We start from the raw sequence: 16,770 nt of genomic DNA, 5'->3' as shown, positions 1-16,770 counted from the left end.
GATGCTTAAAACCAACATGAGCTCAACTTTGCAGCATTGACCTCTTGCCCTTCCAAGAACAAGGCATATTAAAAACTGGTGAAGTAAGCAGTTAAAATTTTTGTTCTTAAAGTCAGCCTAAAATACTGTACAGGGGAATGTGTGGCCTTATTAACAGCCTCAATTAAAAACCTCGGTAATATCTAGTGAAAGCAGTTTAATTCTACATATGAAAAATTTTTATCCATATCAATTCTTCTCCCTGCAGAAGCTCCAACATACTTCCTGTTCTACATTAATTCATGAATATATTAAGTACCAATTTACACTAATAAAACACCTCTGAACAGAACTGACAATTGCGCAAACATACAAACCTAATTAAATGCAGCAGCATTTTACATCAAGACTGCGCTAACAGAGATTACATTGACAAAACGGGAATACTCTTTCAAGACTTGCCTGAAACACCATCAAAATACTGAAGAACCCATCAGTTTCAAAGGGCTAACACAGACAACTTCATGTGAAATCTTTCTTCACATCATCATAATTAAGGCCAAGGGTGCTTCCTCTGGAGACACTGGTACATATATATATGCCAGTTACACCAGCAAGCGTACAACGTATGATAAAGGTTGCCTATAAAGCAACATTCACGTGTACAGCAGGCAAAGAAATAGATTCTGTCATACTGCATTATTCTACCAATGTTTCTAACCACATTTGTTAAGAAGAGATTACAGTCTGAGCACTGCCAGCCTGCAGAAGAGAGATGCAGGAAGCAATACAGCTGCTCCTGTTAACACAGCTTAGGTTTCGGGTCAGGAGTTTTTCCCCCTCAATCTTGACCCAGTCCCTTAAAAATCCCAATTTCAGAACAGAAGTCATTAGGTTTGAAATCAAATAATGTAAAATGGGTATATTTAGGTCATAGAATGATCTAAAATGTCCACAAAGTCACATACAAAATCCAGGAACTTCACTAAATCTCAGTGAAACAAAATATTTAAGTAGGAGAAATCAGCACTCTTCTGGAAGTACAGGTAGTTTTCTTGATCATAAGTGCTCTTTTACAGACCTATAGTTAACAAAAACCTAATTTTGCTGTCATGCTACAAATAGGTCTCACTGTCACAGATGCCACCTGCTAATCTTTAGCAGAACAGTATGATGTAGGTAATACAAGTATAACAGCAGCTTTTGTCAGCAAGTGCACAGCAGAACACAGAAATGCGATAATTTGACAGTATAGGCTTGTGTTCAACCTATATTTGCCTTCATAAGACATTTGGGGGGGTTGCACATGTTTTTGCTTCACTATTTTTTTCTGATGATGATGTGTGTACAGAGGCAAATGAATTAGTTCTCTGGGAAGCTGAACAGTCACCACTCTCTGTAATATGCTATTTTTCATCTTAAAAATATTTTTACTCTCTAACTTATCATCAGTTTGTAAACCACTACTCTTACACGTTAATCCTGCTTTTCCTCCCCCTTATTAAAAAAAAAAAATAAAGAAAAAAAGAAAAAGAGCACTGTTCCAGCTGATGTAATTCAAACAAACAGCAAGAAAGACTACTTCATTCCAGCTTTCCCAGCAGCAATGCTGCTATTACAGAACCACAGAACAGTTGAGGTGGAGAGGACCTCTGGAGGTCATCTGGTCCAACTCCTCTGCTCAAGGAGAGCCACCTATACCGCACTTGCCCAGAATTATGTCCAGATGGGGTTTGAATATCTCAAAAGATGGAAACTCCACAGTCTCTCTGGGCAACCTGCGCCAGTGCTCGGTCACTCTCAGTGAAAAAGTGTTTCCTGATGTTCAGAGGGAACCTCACATATTTCAGTTTGTGCCATTGCCTCTGGTCCTGGCACTGGGCACCACTGAAAAGAGCCTGACTGTCCTCTTTGCATCCTCCCTTCACATATTCATAGGCATTGATGAGATTCCCCTGAGCCTTCTCATCTCCAGGCTGAGCACTCCCAGCTCTCTCAGCCTTTCCTCATCAGTCCCTTAAATCATCTTCCTGACCTTTTCTTGGACTCTGCAGCATGTTCAGATCTCTTGTGTACTGGGGAGCCCAGACCTGGACACAGCACTCCAGGCGTGACCTCACCAGCGCTGAATAAAGGGGCATGATCACCCAGGATACCAATAGCTGCCTTCTTGGCCACAAGGGCACACAGCTGGGTTTATGGTCAACTTAGTGTCCACCAGAACCTGCAGTTCCTTCTCAGCCAAGCTGCTTTCATAGAATCATAGAATGGTTTAGGTTGGAAAGGACCTTGAAGATCATCGAGTTCCAGCCCCCTTGCCATGGGCAGGGACACCTCCCACTAGACCAGGTTGCCCAAGGCCACGTCCAGCCTGGCCTTGAACACCTCCAGCAATGGGGCCTCAACAAACCCTCTGTGCAACCTGTTCCAGTGCCTTATCAACCTTAAAGTGAAAATTTCTTCCTAATGGTTAATCTAAACCTGCCCTCTTCCAGTTTATAGCCATTCCCCCTCGTCCTATCACTACATGCCCTAGTAAAAAGCCCTTCCCCAGCTCTCCTGTAGGCCCCCTTTAGGTGCTGGAAGGAGGCAATAAGATCTTCCCGGAGCCTTCTCTTCTCCAGGCTGAACAGCCCCAACTCTCTCAGCCTCTCCTCATAGGAGAGGTGCTCCAGCCCTCGGATCATCCTTGTGGCTCTCCTCTGGACATGCTCCAGCAGGTCCATGTCTTTCTTATGTTGGGGACTCCAGAGCTGGATGCAGATTTCCAGCCATTCAGCCCCCAGCCTATGCTGGTGCCTGGAATTGGTCCTCCCCAGGGGCAGGGCTTTGCCCTTCCCTTTGAACTACTATTTATTCCACATATATAGCCCAAGTTAGGTAAAATAACAGCTTGACCACACGTCCTATCATTTAGATCTGCAACGATCAGAATAAATTCCAAATGAGAAAAGAGATTTTGTGCCCTCCCAGCCCTCTGCAGTTCCAGAACACCTAATTCAGGGAGACTACACCAACCCAAATTCCTCTTTAACAGCTAAACATTTGCTATGGGACAATTCAGAATAGGTGAGTCAGATGTGGAGGTTTGACAGGCAATTAATTTAAAGGGGAGGCTGAAAAAGAAAATAGCTAGCTTTCGAGGGGGAATGGGGGGAGAAGAAGAAGGAAAAAAAAAAAAAAAAAGCTAGTTTCTTAAGCTGCAGGAACACTGATAGCATCCATGTTTGCAGTTTCCTTTTCCTGACAGATAAATTATTATGAAGGATACAAAAATCAACCGCTTTGTGCTCCGGCAGACCAGCAAAGACAAGTTCACAGGAAGGACTGGTAAACTAAATGATACAAGTTGTGCAATGGCAACTTGGTATTTCCCTCCTGGCACAAGCAGAAAACTCATTCCCTTTATATGCATGATTAATAAGAGTGTCAGCCTACTCTCTTCTATCATGAGTCACGAAACGAGATGCTAATTTCAGAGACCCTACCAAAGCAAGGTTCAGCAATGTACTTGTAATGGAAAGAAGAAGGTGAAGAGTGCGTTACATTTGCTCAAGAAAAAGCATGCTGCACAAACATCCCTCCTCCCAGCCCAAACGCCCTTCATTTCATTTGGGGCTTTCGGTGTGCTAAATGCCTTTCTAATATCCAATAGTGACCATTTGCTCTTAAGAGATAAAGACAGCTTAAGGACAAAATAGAATGAGAAAATAAATAAATGTATATGACTGTATATTACAGTCTCAGTACGGTAATTACAGTATTACGGTATATTACAGTCTCGAGAATCGAAAGGGAAGGAAAGCAAAATCAGGCTGTCGGGCATGTTAAGAAGCAAACTCCAGCCTTCATTCAGAAGTGCCTTCAGTGCAATAAACGAGAGGACCGAAACCACAGGTCGTTGTGCCTAGTCGGCAGCAGCTCTCCCATCACATTCTTCTTCCCTTCTCAATTCTTCATGCCCTACTTAAAGTTAGAATAGCACACAAAGTACTTTTTTTACTTCCAAGGTTTTTTATTAAAATGATTATATTCTTGTTTCTAAGCATCTTAAGTATAGCTGGTAGAATAAAAAATGCCTTTCTCTAAAAGAAAAAAAAGGAGTAATTCTGTTTACTAATGTCAGTTATTTTGCTAAAATTATGGATATACAACAAGAAAATAATGCAAGTTGTCTTCATGCAACAGATTTCATCTGTGTTCCAAGACACTTATTTTAATCTTTTCCCACTCCCAATCTTTTGTGTTATACTTCATGAAAACTTAAAAAAATAATTTTATCACATTTCACAGAGATATTATTTATTTTTCTATGCTGAAAGAAAAATACAAAATAAGTAGGGAAAAGGCAAATGACAATCACAAAATCATAACATACTGATATATTTACTCTCAGAATTTTGCATCTTTCGTATAGTAAGAACAGATAACAAAAGGAAGAATGACAACTTAATTATGGTTTGGTTTAATTTTTTATTAATATAAATCTCAAATCCTACCAAAATGCTTCAACTTTCTTTTAATGCAAAGATAAACACTCACAGCCTCTGATGGGGTCCTGGTCTAAACAATGCTTACCCAGCATAAGAATTTCTTCCCTGCTACAGCCCAAAATGTAAATAAGAAATTATCCGTGATAAAAATAACTAAATTTTGCTATTAGCACTAGAAAGAGCTTAACCGAGGATTTCAGGTATCTCTGCCACTAAGAGAAAAAGGAATTTAAAAAAAATATTTGAGAGGATGGATCGTTCTTACATTTGAACATGAAAGATGAAGTTTGAGGTGTGTAGGTCCACCAGAGGAGTGTTTTTTCCTAAAAAATTCAAGGAAATCTCTTCTTTTCATGGAATTAAACTCTCACAATTTTTCCATATGAAACCAAACTACACATTTATTTTTTTACATAGCAGATACCATCACCAAACCTGAAATAATACCTGAAAGTTTCCACTACCTGTAAATATATGCATTTGAAAGAAATATTCAATTTCACATGCCAAGTATAACCATATTTCTAAGGCTTTCCAGGATACAAATCATCTTCTATTTATGAATAGTTTGAAAGTATTACCTAGCATTTCACACCACTAGAGGGACCCATAAGCATTCTAATTTCACATCTATTCCCATCAAACCATTAGAAATGCGTATTTGAGCATACTGTCTTTATTATTTAGCTCCTCTTAAAGTTTTCCACTCACAATCTACATTTTAAAGTACTTAAGACATTCAGTACTAAAGTCTTCCATAAAACTATGACTTTGTTTGGAAAATATAATTTCAGCAAGGATTTTAAAGTTACATATAAAGATTACTGGCAACTAAGTTACCTTATTATACTTCCTATCTTCCTTAGAACCACTCTGAAGCCCTGCTTAGCATCATCAGAAGGCACTATACCCCCTCTTCTGCTTAAAAAAAATTAAGCCAGACTGTTTTGGTTTTAACATATCATATATATATGTATCTATATACACATTCATACATTTTTTCCAAATAATGACAATCACCAGAAAATATGCTGTGAGTTAAGGATTAGTTAAATAAACATGGCTTTGCAAGTGTCTTTTGATTGACTGGAGTCAGAAAAATTTGTTAAGTTTCAAGAAACTATAGTAGTACCACAACTCCAGAAAAACTCTAGTAGTTTTCAACAGATCCTCCCTCATGGAGGGCAACTGCTAGGTATCACCACCACCAAAGATAACTCCTTTCCTGAAAGATCTTACAGAATGAAATACTGCCTTAGCAAACTAGAGAGCCACGGAATATTGTTAATAATTTAGGCTGGAAGAGACAGAAGAGAGTTCTGATAGTCCTTTGGTCCAATCCTCTGCTCAAAACAGAGCTAATTTGAGAGAAATCACTCAAAATGCAGGGATTAGACTACTTCAGTATGAACTAAATGCTAATTCTCCAGTGGCACTGTAAACCTTTAAAATAATACAGCAGCAAAAGGGTAAAGAAAACACTGTGAAAATATATCTAAAGGATTCTACTCATATAATTCTTTTAAATTTTGGCTCCCCGTAACGTGTCTGCAAACACCTCAAGAAGAATGCAAAACTGAGTAAATTGAACAATGCCATTCCTGTGCTGGACCACGTAACATTCTGCAATTATGTTAGGACAAGGAAACAGTATATACAAGGCATATTCTTCCTTACCCATTTACTGAATCATAACTCAGGCAATCCTGCGGTTGGGTACTTTTTTTTTTTTCTTCACCTGAATCCACCCAGTGGGCAAGGCAACTCTGTAGCTCACAACAGTATACCGTGAGCTAACAAACCTCACTGAAGCAAAATATTTAGAGTAATATGATCAGAATACACATATAGCCCTTACAAAAGTGGTTTATGCAGTGTTAATCAAGATACTGATGCTCTTGAAGAACAAACAAGTACACGACACAACAGTTCAACTCTTTTCCCAAAAGAAGGATGATATATTCCAGACCACGACCAGATCTTTTTCTTGGTATCTTTCAAAAACACCATCCTTTGGTGTTCTAGAATTACTCAGCTCTACAGCAATGGAACGACTGAACCAGCAAGTAATCCTCTTTGGCTATTTTTCACCCCCAGAAATGAAAGAAGAATTCAAAAATGACACATTGTGGTTGACATAAAAATAACATCCTTTAACAGTTTGTATGACTGTCAACAGAAAAGTCAAACTGGGAGCAAAGATAACATCAGAAGAATGTCACATATATTATGCCAAATTGTTCAGCATTAAAAAAAAAAGCAAACAAAAACCAACCAACCAAAACAACCCCCCCAAAAAACAGCCTTTCAAAATATACTACTTGGAGAAGAGACACATTGGAGAGGTTCTAAAGAAAAGAAAAAAAAAAAAACAAAACCAAAAAAACAAACTAGAATGTGGCTGTGTCTTCTAAGGTCAAACTTACCTCAGCAATAAAATATTGAGCTGTACCAGTGCAAGACTCCAGAGCACACAGGCTCTTTTACAGAAATTTGAAAGTAAGAAATTGTAAGTAAAATAACCATCTAGGATAGCAAAAGGAAAAAAAAATAAAAATCTGTCCTGTATTCTCAACTGGAAGGTTTTAGCCTGACATCTTCCTTAACCAAGCTCACTTTTCACTTCAAGTTTTTCTTCACTGTTTTGTTCTGGCCAAAGCTGTATTTAGGACATTTTCTGTGACTTCCCCTTGTGTGACTGCATTCTCCACACTAAACTGAAGTCAAAATTTCTCTCACATTAAGGAAAACAATTCATTTGAACAATATGGTCTGTGAATAATTAGATGACAATTTCAGAACGCATCCTTCCCAGAAACGCAGCTTTTAGAGATATCTCTTGAGCACAAGCTTTTCACTCCTCGCTGCTGGTATTTTCACAGGGAAACAAATACTTCATTCAACCTATGACCACACAGAAATCTTCTTGCATGACTTTATTCGTTATGAAACTGATCCTTCTTCACCGTAGGCTGTTGAACTCTTAACCAGATTCAGCTAGGCAATTCCTCTGTTTTCTTGAGACAAAAAAAGGGCATTCAGCTTCATCTGGGCTCATTTTATCTCAACCTCTACAAGGTATTGTCAAAAGCATCGTCAGGTGCTGTTACACAAAGTTTTCCCAAATTGTTTAAGGCAATCAATTTGGATTTGAACTCTTCTCCCTTCTTTGACTTCTGGCCTCTCACCCAAGGGAAGTCTAAATTCATTGTCCAAGGTAAACCTTTTCCAAGGATTTGTGAGCGAAAAAATGGGAAGTTCAAAACAACATTGCAAACAGTAGCTGCTGACATCTTTGCCAGATCTCAAAGTAGCATAAGATGTTCTGTGAACTGCAATTTCCAAGTAAATACTCTCAAAGTTGTATACCAATGATAAACTCCGGGATTTCTTCATGTGTTTGCACTCTTAAAGGTAATTAGATTTATTCATCACCTACAAATGTCACCTAAACTCTTCCTTTCTCAGCTAAAAAGGCTCCATACACAATTAAGGAGAAGAATCATTAAGTCTTAATTAAGTCTTAAGTTCCCATCACATGGTTTTCTCTCCTACATGGAGTAGTGTACTTTATGCAAGCATCTGATTCAAAATTGAGTCATTCCTAAATGCTTACAGAAACATACTGATTAACTCAAAAACCCCTTTTTTCTAAGGTATTTTAATTCACAGGTGTGACATATTCAGTTATCTATAAAACAAAGTAGAGCCACACGTGTTGGCAACATCACCATCTCCCTATAGGAGTGTGCTCAGACTAGAGTGGAAGGAGAACATTCTGAAAACCTTTTGACAAGATCTTACCAATTCTGGTGAGGAAACAACAGGAAAAGCAAGATGTTTCCCCTCCACAGAACCAAAGTATTCGGTTTTTATCTGAGTCTTCCAGACTATATCCAACAACCCTTTTCTAACAAGGAAGTTAGAAAGCATTAATTTAAGTTGTATCTGCATAAGACAGTACCCAGCATTTTTTCTGTTATCTTAATTATTCACTTTATTCATTTTGGCTTCACTTCCTCACTATAACATACAGTACACATGACCAAGCACATTTGCTCATTTTTATTTTTTTCAGGTGAAACACTGAGTGATTGGGGTACAGCAGATATGCTTTTGTTTGTGCATGCTAGAAAATCCTCACAAACATAATTAAAGTTTCTTAAGTGTATGTATGTATACATATACACACACAGACACACGCACATAAAACCAATAGACATTATTGGCAACGTCTCTATAGGAAGAAAACAAACCCTAAAATTTTATTGCTGGTTTGCTATTTCTGAAAAAGGAAATATTTTTATACTGTCGTATACCAATTCTTCTACCAAAGATCTTTTTTTTTTTTTGCGTTAGCTTTTATCAACTTATTCTGTCAATATTGCAGACTGAATTACTATCTATGATGTCTTGAGTAATGTAAAAAAATTTTAAAAGTAATCAGGTTAACTGTAGTCTATTTGTAAACCAGCAGAGAGCAAGAGTGGTCATAACCACTGCAATCACTTTTTCAGTAACTTCCCTGAAAACCAAACAGTACATGCTGGGTTATCAGACGGTAAACTGCGAAACGCCCTGCTTGTTACCTGAGGAGTGAAAAGTAGATACAGTGCTCTATATTCAACTCAATAAAATATTGAAGTGTATGCAATTTATTGTGCAACTGTGAAACACATACATCCACTGAACAAAACCAGACCATTATATTTAAGGTAAAAATTTACTTCTGAGGAAGAAAGTTATGTGGCTGCTCTCTCCTCTCCAGAAATGGTGGCTTTTAGCTGCTAACTTGAGTTCATGCCCACGGTCCCACCCCACACAGACATAATCAGACCACAGTAACAGAAAAACTACTAATTGATGCCCTGATGTTAACCAATTACCAACCAACATGAAGAATACAGCCCTGACTTTCCCCATTCATTGGGAAGCAGTCTTGTTGAAATGAAAATCTGCAATTCCTCCTGGCTAGTTCCTTTGACTAGCTATAAAAACGTGACTTCCAGAACAACAGATAATATAGAAGGAAAACTACCACCCAACAAATTTAGTTTGACCATCAGTCAAATCCAGCATTTAATAATCCTCAGGTATGACTCCCATACCACCATCTCTAGCAACTGCAATGAAGATATTTTTCCAACAATCAATTTAAAATTGAATTTCCTAGAAAGAAGTTATTGTTGAGAACTCTTGTAGCCAATTTAGAAACCTGAGTATTCATTGCCAGTTACAGAACTCTGGGATTAAGATGCCAACACTGAGTTTAAAACTTTTAAGAAGAAACAGTAGTGGTCTTAAGAACTAAATGCTAACAAACTTTACTTTGGTAACACTAGTTGAAGTTGCAAGTAAAAATAATATTATGAAACAGAAGTGATTATTAAAAAAAAAGAAAAGAAAACCACAAACAAAAAAGCAGTAGCTTCCTGAAAATAGAGTAATGCCTTTAAAATTCAATGCTCTTCAAATCTACCAATAAAATACTGGGTTACGAGCTTATTAATAAAATACTGGAAAAAGAGAACTGCTCAGATTATTAGCTGGACTTCCTGAAAGACATTCAGCTTCTTCACAAAACATCATTGACAGAAAAAGAAAATAATGCTGAACAACAAAACGTAGCTAAGCAAAATACAAAACGGCAATAACGCTTCAAAACTGTGGATGATAGCCAGTATATTGTCATCTGCAAAACAAGTAAGCAATGATCGTTGCAAAATATTTAGAACCACAGAGTCGAGTTAGTGGATAATAGAAGAAAGTTAGAGTGAAACTTCACAAACACCATGAAGGAAGCATACCCATGCGTCACTGATGTTCAGTATGCAGCTGGGGGCGGGGAGAGAAGCCAACATTCAGATGGTTTAGTCTGCCTCAGCTGCAGAAGAGACCCTTTTCAGTCCAGTTTTTGCCCCAAGGAAAGAAGAGCCGGCTGGCTCAGCTGGCTCCTCTCACATGCTGTCTCTTGCTCATATGGGTGAACATTTTTCAGCCATCGCTCTATGTGGCAAAATCCTTCTGGAGTTACCAGGGGAGGGCAGGGAGAATATCCTAAAAATGAGGTCTAATCTGATTCCCACAATTTCTCTCTACCCACAGTCTGATAGGACAATACTAAACCTCTTTTGCTTAAAACAATTAAGGAAACACTGATCAGGACTCAATTAGCATTGCAGAGAAAAAGAAAACATTTTACTGATAAAAAAAAATACCCACAACATTTCTGTAAATTAATCTAGTGATATGGTGAGAGATGGGGCTGAATTACGTAGTGACTTTGAAAGAAACTCCACAAAGTAGCAGGAGCCTTAAGTCAAAGAGCAATGCTGCAACAGGCCACAATCCTGAAGTGCAAAAAAAAAAAAAAAACCAAAAAAAACCACCAAACTGACTATAATATGGCAACTCTGAAGACTGCCACAGCAGCTGACTCCAGAGGGAAGTTATAGCCAAAGAATTTTTTTGGGCCTCCTAGCAACATTCTTTGCTGTCATCTGACACCACAGTTGATCTTGCTAAAAGTTGGTGCCTGTGCCTGAACAAGTAGGGGCAAGAAGAAAGGGTGTGAAAATCTTTTTCCTGATTAGTCATGATCTGTCTGATGCACAATCATAAGGATGGAAAGAAACAGCACGATGAGTACCATAGAAAACACAGTTAATTTGACAACAGCAATAATATCATCTATGACTACCTTTTAACAGGTAGTTCTTTTAATATTTCTGTTAGTATTTGCCTGTATCAGCATGAAATGCCACATATATATACACACAAAAAGACATAGTTATGTAATTCATAAATCGCATGCTGTTTCTACAGAGAATGTTTATTATACTCAACAGAATTATCAGGACTTGAGACAGAATTCTTATCCTCTTTATTGAAAAAAAATCCATATAGCATACTCTTCAAACTTTGTTTTCTCACCTATTTTATGATACTAACTTTTGAATGAAACTGAGTTTTAAGAGTTTTAAATTTCACTAGTGATTAAAAAGAGTAACTTCAGTTAAGATCAGAGTATTAATTAGCACAGTTTCTGCCACTCGTTTTTATTAATAAGGTAATTACAACAACCACACTTGTTACCATGAAATAGTTGTTCTATCACTCTCCATTGCATTCAGAATACTTGGACTTGTGCTGATACAATGTTTGTATAGATACTTAATACATTAATATCACTGGTGTAATTTAATTCAGATTTAAATGGCCTGCACCTTTGCTGCATATTGCTATGGTGGTTATAAAAGTTTTTATATTACAACAGCTACTGACATATTTAGTTGTAACAATATTGAGAAAAAGGTGAAATTATCTAAAAGTATTCTTCTTGTAACACTTTGAGAAAAAAATGTTTCCTAAAACACATAATCAAAAAAATTTAGTATGCTGTTTCCTTATAACACTTTAATCTTCACTTAAGATTTGTCTAGGTCCAAAATCTAAGTCCTAGCTACACGTTTGAGTATATGTAATGTTAATTGATTATGATCAGGTCAAGAATATTGACATCTACTGTAATTCTCTTCAAACACCATCCTGGACCAGACCCCTCTGCTGCTTTATAAAAGCAGGAAAGTATTCTTCTCAACTGATTGTGTCTGCCAAGTAAGAACTCGGCACACACAGCTGTATCTAAGATAGTCTTCATTTTCATAGGGATTCAGGTCTAAATTCAATGAGCTTAAACTATATTTAAAAAAAAAAAACAAACAAACACGAAATTAGCAGTGAGATTTTCCTCTTTTATTTTTGGTAATGAAGTAGCATGAAAGATTTTCCTGAGAAGTATAAAAAATAGTCTTGCTATATAAGTTGCTAACTTTATTTTTTAGAGGCTCAGTAGTTAAAATTGATGGAAGCCTTTGTTTATTTGTCATTTATCTGCTTTTAAATACTTACAGTGAAAAATACGGAAATCAATGTATGGATGAGAACCTCTTCTCTCTGTTTCAAATCCTGCCCGACTTCTTACTCGCACATCTCCTAGAAACAGGGTCAAGAGTGAAATAAAAGTGTGGAAGAGTGGCAGAGATACAATGCAAATGAACATAGCCTGGAGGGGTAAAGATTCATGTACTTAAAGGAGGAGGGTTATTCAAACAAGAGGCCTATTTCAATGCTTTTTGTTTTAAAGGTGAAATTCAAAACAAAGTTTGAAGACTTGTTAAACATGCAATCGCATGCTTTCTCGTCAAACTCTCTCCTGCCTAAGCATATGTTGCCAGAAGCATGTGATAAGCATTCAGATGAAATTAGGAACAGCTTGCTACACCGGTATGGTAAAAAAATGCACCTTAATATGACAGGAAACAACAACATTAAAGGTTGACTTGTTCCTCAGTAACACACATAAAACGATAACATTTTGTACAGTACAAAAAAGATTCGGCTTCTAGAAATGGTAGCTTTTAGCAAATAAGCTAGTTACAATATGGTTTATATTACATAATAGAATATTTTCCCACTAGCATTTACTTACTTGTGCTCAGCTGTTTGAATATTACACAAGAGCCTATTAAAATACCAAAACTCAGTATTAAAATTTTATCAAACTATTTTGCACTGCAGTTAGTTTCAACCTGAATCTTTTAGCATGCTAGATGATTTCTACTTATGCATTTTACCAGCTGAAAGCTGATCAGTATTCTTTCATTAGGTAATCGTATGCATTAATGTAAGTAGTTCACCTGGATCAAAAGCTTTCACTTTAAATCCTTTAGCAGTTACAAATTTGGGCAAAACTTTGAGGATCAAATGCAATAATGTTTCCCTCCTCAAATCCTAAAAAAAAAGTGAAATTCAAGATGTAAAAGTGTTCTGGCTTCTAATTATGAAAATCCTTCAAGTGTAGTATTCTCCTGTCTTTAAACACAGTGATTTTTCATTTGAACAGAAGGAACTAACACTGACGTTAAAAGAACAAAATAAAAATATAGCTATTTAATTTCCAGCAACTGATAATATTCTAACATCTTGTGAGTGCTTCTCCCTTTTCTTCTCCGACCTCCTAACTTGTAATGTTGAAGCAGGCAACTTAAGTGGGAAAACAGCTAGAGACATTGACTAAAACTTCAGTAATATACTTTTAATATTTAATAGGTATCTTTCTCGAGATAGATATCTATAAACACTGACATATCTATAGTAACACAATTCATATGAATGTTATCTTGTGAGGCACACTGGAAGGACCACAAAAAGATAAGTAGACCCAAGGCTCCCCAAATAACGAGTCTAAAGTTCACATATCAGTAAAAACATACCAAATACATGTGGTTTTCAGTTATTACTCCTTTTGGTTTTTCAAAACTGAAAGCCTTAACAGAGCTGCAAGGAAAGTTACCCAACCACTACCTGTAAATATTATTTTTCAGACCACTGACAATATGTTACTTATAAAGGTTTCAAGCATTCATCTGAGCGGAGTGCAAGAGGCTTGTCTTGTTCCAGGCAATACAGAGGCAGCAAATTGTAGAACTCTTCTGTTAGGCACAAGCAACTGGCGAATTTTATTTACAAAATAAATGAGTAAAAAGGAAAAAGGGAGGAAATCTTGGAAAAGAGGCGGCAAATAAATGCATTAGTAGCTGTGTGTGAAAATACCAATTTACACAGAGGAAAATGTGACTTTCATTACCTTTCACCCATATTTATCTGGGAAATCAGTCATAGTAAAGCTGTGTGAATGAGTTCACCAGCTGAATGAAAAGAAAAATAAGAGTTTTTTGTAGTTATTTTTTTATTTTTTATCTTTTACAAAAAAGGTGATATAACGTTCATGAACTATAGTTAGATTTCAAGGCAGTCTGAACTTTCAAAATTTACCAACCGTAACGTGAGTTACCAAATAGTTTCAGTCAATGTGCAACTAGGTTTTGGTGAACAATTTACTTGTTCAAAGTGTCAAGCATAGGAAGAGTTCACAGAAAAATACCTGAAGACTAACACGGATTCTGCAAATAACAAAACAAGCAGGTTCATCTGATAAATGATACCCAGAAAATTTCTCCCTGCTTTGTTCTTTTATTTATTTACAAGTACCCAGTCTAACAGCATAGACAGAATAACACTATCCCTGTTACCCTTAAAATGCCCACAATGTTGTGGAATCTGGAGTAGGAAAATAAGAAAAACTGTCTACAGGTGAAATGCAGTGCAACTAACTACATTGCTTTTAATAGTAATTATTAGAACATATTTACAGGAATAGTTAGCCAAAAGAAGAAATGATTTACTAAAAATGCACACGGCAAACTATTAGAAAGGCAACTGTAATAAGATAACAGTAAAATGAGGGTATTTATTTGCATACGTATGAAATGAGAAGTTCTCAGAAAAGAAAGAAAAATATTTTCATTGAGTAGTTGTTAAAATTCTGTCTCCTTGATCAGGGTAGCAGCAGAGGGTATTTTAAGAGTCAAGGTCTCAAAAATGGATGAATTTTTTTAGAATATATTTGGATTTATTCTGGAAAGAGATATCACTTCTACAGGACAGGAATTTAGCACAGTAAACAAAGTAGAAATTCCTATTGGGCCAAAATGAAGGCAGAAGAGCTGTCTCCATAATCATTGTATGGAACTACTGCATTTTTCAAGATTTCAGACAACAAATGTGCTTGGAAAAATTGGTACAAGTGGAATTTGAAGATACCATACATTTATTTGAAGTGTCTATGTGTATAGAAGCACAAAAAGGAACAGCATCAGACTGGCTGCATGTTATTGCATTATGAAATGATGTGCTATTAGCCCAGTGAGACTAATCTCTACTGCATATGTATATTGAGGCCCCAAACATCCAGAAATACTGGACCATCGTTATGCATTCACTGTTCAGTTAATCTGGCCTGCAAAGATCAATAGATCCCAAATGAACCCACGTCATCATGCCTGCACACAACATAACATATTTGCATCGATTTGCTTGGGAAATTCTGCACAAGCTTTTTTATAACTCTATGACTCTGAAATGACACAGAATTGAATTTTAAGGAGGAGACATGCTTATCATCAGAGGTAAAGGCACATGACATTTCAGATTTAAGGCTAGTTTTCTACGACAAAAGGACACTGTTACATAATTCCTTCAAACAGCAACAGAAGTCCAACCTCAGGGCCAATCATTTGCATGGTAGCTGAAAGATAATTAAAATTCAACACCTATAACAAAAGAACTTATGCATAGTTTTTGTTTATTTAGACCTTTTAAAAAAATATCAAAGTAGTTACAAAATCTTTTGAAACCATCAGATCACACCATTTGCTTATAGGTAAATTTCCTTGGGCGGGGGGGGGGGGGGGCAGAAGTGGTAGCAAGCTGACAGTTTTCATCTTAAGTGTCTCTTCTTTAGCCACTCTGAAGAGACTCCTCTGTTTCCTTAGGGGAACACATTCAAGTCCAGCATCTTAATAACAGTGGAACAATTTCCAGGAACAATTTTTTCCTCTTTGAGAGTTTCTGTGAATCCAAAGAATCAAGAGAAAGATTTAAAAAATGTGAAGCCTTCCTTTCAAAGCCTGATTTTGTGCACAAACACAACAAAATATCTGTTGGCTGAGTATTTAACTAGCTTTTTTTTCCAGAATAGTTCTGTGTGACCAGGATTGCTTGCGTTTTTAAGACAAAGGCCACACAGGCAGAAACTCAACTGAAAACTGAAGAAACAGTGGAAGAAGGAATGTAAGAGGGAGGTTTGCAGCTACAACTGAAAACTGAAAAGGAATCAGGACTGTAACAAAACTTACCTTAAGACATAGTTCCTAGCCCTCTCTCAGATTCCTGCTCACACCGCAAGGACAGCTCCGATACTTACGGGGCAGCTGAAATGCCATAGCTGACATCCCTGTGCGTTAGGGTTACACAGCACATACTTCGTGCTACCCTAATACTCCAGTGTGGCACAGTAACAATGCAGCAGCTGCTTGGGGAGCTGAGGCCTTCTGGAGCAGGGGCAGAAATCTCAGAGATCGCGGAGGACAGCTGGGAGCAGAAATTATGACAACCACCTCAAGGTAAACCACCCAAGTCATGAAGTTGTGAAGAGCAGGATTTCCAGAAAGAATTACTAGCTTCATAGATTAAAGTTCCTATTATATTTGTTGAAGAAACAGATGACAGGTCAGCCAAATATGCCAGAATTAAAGCAAAAGGAATACAACAAAACAACTGCTACCGGAGAAGAGCGTGCACCTGCATTACGCAGTAGCTTGCCTCCACTGTTTCCTATTTAAAGTGATCAAGACCTCTAAAGGAAGGTAAAATGTTCCAGTTTTAGTTGAGAGGT

General features: G+C 37.1%; 1 protein-coding gene across 1 annotated transcript in view; it reads right to left on the bottom strand.

The window, feature by feature from the left end:
* Window positions 1–16,770, bottom strand: part of PDE7A (phosphodiesterase 7A) — a 43,137-nt gene that overhangs the window by 16,065 nt on the left and 10,302 nt on the right. Inside the window, exon 3 of the mRNA XM_009889777.1 lies at window positions 12,384–12,467. Within this exon, the coding sequence (XP_009888079.1) occupies window positions 12,384–12,467 (84 nt within the window). The remainder of the gene's footprint in view (window positions 1–12,383; window positions 12,468–16,770) is intronic.

This window comes from Charadrius vociferus, unplaced genomic scaffold (assembly GCF_000708025.1).
Source record: "Charadrius vociferus isolate BGI_N301 unplaced genomic scaffold, ASM70802v2 scaffold167, whole genome shotgun sequence".
NCBI classification, from domain to species: domain Eukaryota; kingdom Metazoa; phylum Chordata; class Aves; order Charadriiformes; family Charadriidae; genus Charadrius; species Charadrius vociferus.
Note: the sequence above shows the minus strand (reverse complement) of the source record. Positions and strands in the feature narration are given on the sequence as shown.